General features: G+C 33.7%; 1 protein-coding gene across 1 annotated transcript in view; it reads right to left on the bottom strand.

The window, feature by feature from the left end:
* Positions 1–7,970, bottom strand: part of LOC106672569 (rab3 GTPase-activating protein catalytic subunit) — a 64,253-nt gene continuing 56,283 nt past the window's right edge. Inside the window, exons 9-17 of the mRNA XM_014404095.2 lie at positions 3,474–3,528; positions 3,140–3,209; positions 2,657–2,859; positions 2,444–2,581; positions 2,127–2,226; positions 1,895–2,064; positions 1,678–1,830; positions 1,231–1,425; positions 1–1,145 (exon numbers count right to left, since the gene is read on the bottom strand). Of these exons, the coding sequence (XP_014259581.1) occupies positions 918–1,145; positions 1,231–1,425; positions 1,678–1,830; positions 1,895–2,064; positions 2,127–2,226; positions 2,444–2,581; positions 2,657–2,859; positions 3,140–3,209; positions 3,474–3,528 (1,312 nt within the window). The 3' untranslated portion in view covers positions 1–917. The remainder of the gene's footprint in view (positions 1,146–1,230; positions 1,426–1,677; positions 1,831–1,894; positions 2,065–2,126; positions 2,227–2,443; positions 2,582–2,656; positions 2,860–3,139; positions 3,210–3,473; positions 3,529–7,970) is intronic.

The raw sequence follows: 7,970 nt of genomic DNA, 5'->3' as shown, positions 1-7,970 counted from the left end.
TTTTTTTTTTTTTTGCACTTAAGACCTTTAGCTGGACACTTTTAGGCTGAGGTTGTATCCAATGTGTAGCAGAGACCTTGTATAAATTGACACCTCTCCTTTCTTACCCATCCTCATTATCCACAAACCACCATTTTTATCCCTTCTGTTCACAATCTGACCTCTCTCTCAAACTTTTGTGATGAATTGTGACACATTCTTTTTTTCTGTAAAATAATTCGGCCACAATATCTACATGTTGAGGGGAATGTTTCTTTTACCACTGCCCTTCCTAACCTTCTACTAATCCCTAACATCTACTGTATTGTCTTTCTGCATTTTCGCCTCTTGTCTGCCAAGTGGCCGCAGTTTTAGTTTTACTTGAATTAACATTCATAGTCATTTTTGAAATATATATTTTTTTTGTCCTTATTTATATTACTTTTTTTTCCCAACTCTGTACTCATGTGTAGCGCTCAGAGTTGAGATAAATAAACTTGTAATCAGCATTTATTTGGTTTTTTTCGTTATTATGTTTATAAATATGTAATTAATGCTTTTTGTGAAAAATACATTTTCAATAAAATACAACTTTTTTCCCCTTCCATTTATTTACTTCTACTAAAAACTATAAAAACTGAGGAATGTACTGTCAAATTTTGAACGGAATTGGTGCTCTTCAAAAGGAGCAAGAGTGATTCAAAATGGACGTAAAAATAAATTGCTACAGTTCACAACTGATATAGAGATTAAAGAGTTACTGAGCACATTAAAATATATATTTGTATATTATTATTATTATTATATAATACATAACTATAACATTAATAAACTCTAATGATATAGACCTTTTAAAACGAAACAACCTTTTTTTATGCAAATATGCAACACATAAACAACAGATATTTTAATAGGATACATTTGTATTGTACTAAAACTTAGAAAAAAGTTGTATCTTGAGAAAAGAGAGAAGCCATTGTGATATCAGACTTGGTTATTTTGGCAAAAAGACGTTGGGGACAGAGTTTCGACTGTTTTGTGGGTCTGGGAGTCAATGTTCTGAGTATGAACTCCTTCTCGTTGGCCTCTTTTAATATCCCCTGGTGGATGTTTTCCTTTTCAGGATTTCGTTTGGCATCTCCACTCTCTGACGGTACTTCATTATTCTAAAAGTGTTAATTTATTACTAAACGTGCGATTATGTCTGTTTGATTAAATCTGATGTAGTAGATTTTGTTTTGAATGGCTAACCTTCAAGGCATGGCTGAAAAGTAGTTTGATCCGTGTAGCAGTCAATGCGGCCGGCCCACCTGGAAGGGTGACTTCTGGTTCAGATACAAGGCTCCATGCAATCGATGGATCGACTCCTTCACAACAAACTTTGTGTTCCAGAGAATGCACTTGTGATATAAGAGTCTCAATTTGGCCTATTTCCCATGTTAATTCCTGAAATTATACTTTTTATACTATCTACTAGCAGTATTTATAATTTACAATCAGAATTTTTATATTTACTTATTATAAATTCATAGGATTTTGGAGTATAGGGCCAAATTTCAATTAGGAAATTAATAATATTTGAATTTTTTATAATTACATTGAATGTTTTGGCAATTTTAAGGTAGTTAGAAATTTGAAAATTTGTTTCTTATAGATGGGAGAGCATTCATCTAAAAAAAGCATTAAATGAAAACATACCTGATATCTTTTGGTGTCTTGGGGTGCTTGTCTGGTTATAACTTCAAGCTTTTTAGTAACATGCAGGACTGCAGTCTGCAGTGTCGGCAAAGGAATTGCAGCTGATTCTTCAGATATTTTCTTGATAGCTGCATGTGCAAGAGCTGGAAGCAGCTGTTCAATAAATTTAATTTATTTGTATTATATAAATATTTTTTTTTTTCAATTTAAGATTTACCATTGAAATGGCATCACCAGGGTCACAAGATTCTATCAGATGAAGCGCCTTTTCACCTTCAGTCGTTTCATCAAATAGCCGCTTCTGCCTATTTGCCGGGATGCCCCGAGCACTTGCCCAGACTTCAAGCCATGTGTTTCCTGGTAGCTTCATTCGTGCACTAAGTTGGCCTGATAACATTTTTTTAAATTATTTCATATGAAATAGAATTTCGATTATGATTGTACGATACCTTTTTTTTGACCAAACTCATCATCTGCATCCTCTTCGATCCAATCTCTAGGTGAACACCAACGGATAAAATCCTCGAACACAGCGCCTGGATTTGCAGCCTGTAAATTTGTGTTGAATTGAGGAAATTCAAGTTCAATAAAAGAAAATGGTAAACAAATTCCTTGGGATGATACTCAAGGAATGTGTTTACCTTTTTCTTATTTTTTATTATCAAGTGGTAGTATGTGGAATTAATATTTTTATATCATAAATTAAATAAACATTTTTAAAAGTTGGTTTATATATTATTATTATTAAAATGAATTGAAACTTTACTTTGAATGACTCCATGTCTGAGAGTAATGAAGCACTCATAAGTTTTGCTCTCAGCTGAGAACCTTCAGCATCGGTGCCCAATTGGATCAACACTTTAGCATCTTCTTCTGATTGATCTTCGGTTTTTGGTGTTGCACCCTTGCATTAAAAAATAAATAAATAAAATAAAAAATGTATTTATTACTAATTAACATTCATTAGGCAAAGCCTTACTTGAGTAATTGGTATGTACAGAGGCTGACCAGTCTTTAAAAGCTTCAGGGTTTCATGTTGAGCAAGCCGCCCACTTGGGGCATCTACGGATTTTGAGGATCTTCTGCTGGTAGAGTCGCCTTTTGCCCCTGGGTCACCACCGCCTTTCGTTTCACTTTCTTGATCAGATTCATCACAGTCAAAAAACTCATCTTCCGACTCGTCTGTAATCATTGGATTGAAAAATGACAAAATGTTCAGTTAAATGATGCAGAGAGTAAATTAACGCTGTGGTGGTCAGGTAGAGTGATTTGTTTAACAAAAGACGGAGAAACCACATTAGTTTTTTTTTTTTTTTTTTTGACACTGCACAACAGGAAATCAATTTAAAGTGGAAATTTATAATAATTATCTTGGATTTGTTAATTAGTTAATGCAAAATGCATGCAATAAGAATGACTAAATCTATAATTGTTTTAACTAGAATTATGTATATTCACACACCGGATTCTTTAGACCTTCTCAACAATTCCTCATGTCGCTTAATTCTTCTCTCAATACAACAGTTGATCATCTAAAGGACAAAAAATATTGTAGCAAATATCAGACACTAACAAACAATAAACAGACACTTATAACTGACTTAACCTGTAAGAAATAAAAGAAAGCTACTAAAATTATATTTTATAATGATTATGAATTGGACCAATCTGTAAATAATTTATAAAGCTTTTGGTTAATATGTTTTTATTGGTTAATTTAAAACAAAACATATTTTTATTTTATATGGCATGAAAGGGAATTAAAGATAAATTCATGTTGTAAATTTTTGTTATACCTGAAGTTTTTGATGTAGTAGACATGTCTTGGGGTCTGGGAAACCGGGTGCAACCCTGAAACATAAAAAACGATTAATTGTTATCATTTTGATCCTTTTTTTTAAATATATTTTAGATTTTACATATGTGAACATGCATGAGGGTGGGTGATTCTCAGGGAAGCATGGCCCATCATTTTTTCAATGTACACTGCAGATGATCATGCAAAATCAATCATGCTGCAAATACAATGATTCTTACATGTAATTCAGGCCCCTCCATAACACTCAACAGTTACAACAACACCTAAATGATTACAGTACGGTTCACTACGTAGAGAATAAAAATAACCTAACAAAGCGCGTATAGATAAATTTTTCTTGTGTAAAAAAAGCCCTCTCAGGGTGGTACAGTCGTGAATTGTGGGGCTCAACCAACGATTCCAATTCATGATGTCTCCAATCAGTTCAGTCAAAAATTTTCCGTCAAATAATAAATGCTTCTTTTATGTTTCAAATCATACTATTCATAATTACCTTCAAATCTTCCTTGTACATGATCTCATCAAAATCCACTATATAATTTCATAAATCAGTGAGCATCCACAATAATCTACAAGTATGATCGTTATTACTTCCAACCCTACCAGAAAATCCTACAAGGCAAGTGAAGCGAAAGTGGTCCCGAGGCTTTTCAGTGAGTGACTAATGACGAGGTTTCAGTGTGAGGAGTGATAGCCAATAAATGAATTTTGAATGACACAACCAGCATATATAGAAAATATTTACTTAATTTGAATTTGAATTTATATAGGCTCCAATCCACACGTTTTGTATATATATACACACACACACACATTGAGCCTAGCACTTCTTGCAGTCCACAGGCAATTCCAATTTTTGTAGTTTACTATAAATTACGAGCGCCCTTGAAAATCACCAACCGCGGGTGTTGGCAGTTGGGGTGAAACCTTAGTTTTATCCGTCCAACCACCATCTGATTCTCTCAACAGCTAGGTCCAATTCTTGCAGTTCTTATATCCAAACCTACTCACACTCTCATTCATTCTTAAATACATTCTGACAGCAAAAGTTCATGGAGTTCTCGATACACTACACCTATTGTATAAGTTACCTAATTAAGGGTTGATGGGGTACTCAATATTCTGTCATCAGCCCTCTCATACTACACATTCACGCTAATAAATACATTCCCTCAACACATACTAGGGACAAAAACTATATACAATAAAACAACCCAGTTTCCTCCAAGAATTGGAATAGAGGACTCAGATAATCGCTGCCGTGCTCAACCACAATTTTCATACTGGGTAGCATTCCTTCATGTATTTATTTAATACAATATTTGTAGATGTGAATAACAAATAATGTAAAAATATATGCAATTTAAGAAATTTAAGGGGGAAAACAATAGATCAGAAATTAATTTCTAGTAATTATTAGCAGTTATTTTTTATATTTATATATATATTTAATATATTTTTTTTTAAAAGAAACACTGAAGGCAAGAATTTAAAAAAAGTTTCTGCATTGGTGAATACACAGGTTGTTTGCAGTGATTGGTAAGGAAAAGAAGTGGCTGGATATGTCATAAATAGTTTAGGCCATGTTTAGAAGAGTTACTCCGTGATTAAGAGGAAAGCATAACTTAAAGCTCTAACGGAAAATAAAAGAGAAATTATACCATTGGAGAAATGACAGATGTTGCCACAATACAGAAGTTATAAAGACAAGACATCAAAGATTTTTTGTAACATTTAGAGATGATGGGTGGAAAAAGAATTCCATCCCAATATCTTGTACATCAGCAATATTGGTAAAGATTACAAAAGGTAAACTCTTGAAGCTGCTCATCATCATCTATATCATTTTTGGGAGAGGAGGAATCATCATAGGTGTTTACATATATATATAATAATTTAACATATTGATTGTCAATTTAGTCCATACATTTTATCGTGATTGTAACTGGCATTTTTGAAATAAAAATCTCGTTCACGTATAAAAATATTGTCACTTTACTGGAAGAAAGACTTTACAGCCGCCAAAACCACGATGATTTGAATTGGAAGATAAATGGGTGGTCCGTGAAGAGGTAGTTTATATAAATGGAAAACGGCGATGCAAATTCTGCGAAGGGAACAAGGTTCAGGAGATAATCTGTAGTAAACAGCGGGGCTCTACGAGCCTCTATTGAGCAAATCCTATAAAAAGTGCTCGTCGACTGCCATATCGACCAGGTTTGTCAGTCGAGCGTGAATCGCAAGTTATACAAGCCAGGGAAGTGAAAAGAGAAAATGCACAAAAATACCACATGTTGAACTTCGCGTGAAAACATTCTGATTCATTTTACTAACTACCAAGTGATCGTTGCCTGCGAAAGAAATGCAATAGGGCATAGATTGAATTTAGACTGCTCTTTTAGTCTATTAGAAAAAAACTCATCTTATTTTTGTGCATAAATTTTGAAAGAGTATCATTTCGAGTTTCTTTCAGATGGGTGTTCTGTCAATTTTTAATTTCCGCTAGAATAAATGATAATTATGAAAAGTAATACCAAATTTGTGACAAATTAACTCAAATTTTCGGCGAATTAAGCTCGATGGGTTATACTTTCATAACTGAAAAAATTGTAGATTTAAAATAAACTTAACATTAATGATATTCAGTAATTGATAATTTTAACTTTTGGGAGAAAGTTACAGCTCATATCTAGAGATAATAAAAATTATGCAACACATTTTACAAGTAAAAAAAAAAAATTAAAATTTCCCGTCGAATTATTTTCCGCCAGATTGAGAAAGTCTTGTCGTATCAAAACAAAACACCATTAAAAGGACCATCAGCGTCAAAAAGTTTTGACACGGTTTTCTAATTGATCTCAATTTTCGTTTTTTCCCCCCTGGAACCGCTAAATTAGATCAACCTTTGTAGAGTGAAATCGGGAAAATCGACTGGCCAAGGTGCTAATAAATAGTTAATGTGTCAATTCTTCGTCGAAACGTGACCTGTTTTGTTTTCAGGCGGCATAAAAGGATCCTCGTCCTCCTTTTAAAAAAAAAAGAAAAAAGACGAATGCCTATAAGGTATTATCAGCCTTCTATTTATCAATAGCTATTTGGGATATATCGAGTTTTTAAAAATTACGACTCTTGTCTGGATATTCTTTAATTAATACCATTAAGAGGAAATTAATCTTTAAGTGTGCAAAAGTAAGGGCTTAACATTCTTTTATATTTTATATGTTATGTTTTTTTTCAACTGTCACTGTCAAATCAGTGTTCTCTTCCTAACCAGAACTTCGGTACTCCGAACATTCCATTAATCCGATTTTGGAAAAACTTAAGAAGTGATTACTTGGAGATTGTGATGCGGTCTGGTGTGACGTAGGTTTTATAAAAACATATTCTTTATCGTGCCAACGTTTCGATCTTTACTGAGATCATCTTCAGAGCCTGGGATTTATAAACATTGTTTAAATTTTACAAATACATGTAGGATGTGGAAGAAAATATTAATTTTTACAATGCTAGACATTTTAAATGCAATCAAAGTATTTGTACTCACTCTTCACCAAATACTTTGATAGAATTTAAAATTTCTAGCATTGTATAAATTGATATTTTTTTCTACATCCTACATGTATTTGTAAAATTAAAACAATGTTTATAAATCCCAGGCCCTGAAGATGATCTCTAAAGATCGAACGTTGTCACGATAAAGAAAATGTTTTTCTAAAACCTACGTCACACCAGACCGCATTTCATTGGCTAACGGTCACTAAACACCACACAAAATTAAGAAGTCAAAATTTTAAAGAATACAAATGAATCTTTATTTAGGAGGACGAGGGAGAGAGACAGAGAAAAAGAAAGGTAGAAAAATAGAGAGAGAGAGAGAGAGAGAGAGAGAGAGAGAGAGAGAGAGAGAGAGAGAGAGAGAGAGAGAGTGTGTGTGTGTGTGTGTGAGAGAGAGAGAGAGAGAGGGGGGGGAGAATGTCTGTAGGGTTTGTTTTTATTTAAAAAGAAGGATAAAATAGTATTCTTTCCTTAATCCAACCATTCCCGTAATCCGAATTGTAAAAAATTCAAGAAGTCAAAAATTTAAAGAATACAAATGAAACTTTATTTAGGAGGACGAGGGAGAGAGACAGAGAGAAAGAAACGCAGTAAGAAAGAAAGAACGAGAGAGAATGGCTGTAGGTTTTTTTTAAATTAAAAAAGGATAAAACAGTACTCGTTCCCTAATCTGACTACGCCAGTAATCCGAATTGAAAAAAAAAAATTCACAATAAGTGTGATAAGTAAGTGATAAGTGAGGAGGGAGGGAGAGGAGAGAGAATGAGTGAGTGAGAGTGAGTGAAAGAGAGAAATACAAAAAGAGTGTGAGAGTGAGGGGAGAGAGTGAGAGAGAGGGAAATGAGTGAATGTGTGAGAGTAGGTGGGGGAGTGAATGGGTGGATGAGAGAGAGAGAGAGAGAGAGTGAGAGTGTGAGTG

The sequence above is a fragment of the Cimex lectularius genome, unplaced genomic scaffold (assembly GCF_000648675.2).
Source record: "Cimex lectularius strain Harlan isolate CLEC.00 unplaced genomic scaffold, Clec_2.1 scaffold139, whole genome shotgun sequence".
In the NCBI taxonomy this organism is placed as follows: Eukaryota; Metazoa; Arthropoda; class Insecta; order Hemiptera; family Cimicidae; genus Cimex; species Cimex lectularius.
The sequence above is the reverse complement of the archived record's forward strand: the minus strand, read 5'-3'. Positions and strand labels throughout refer to the sequence as shown.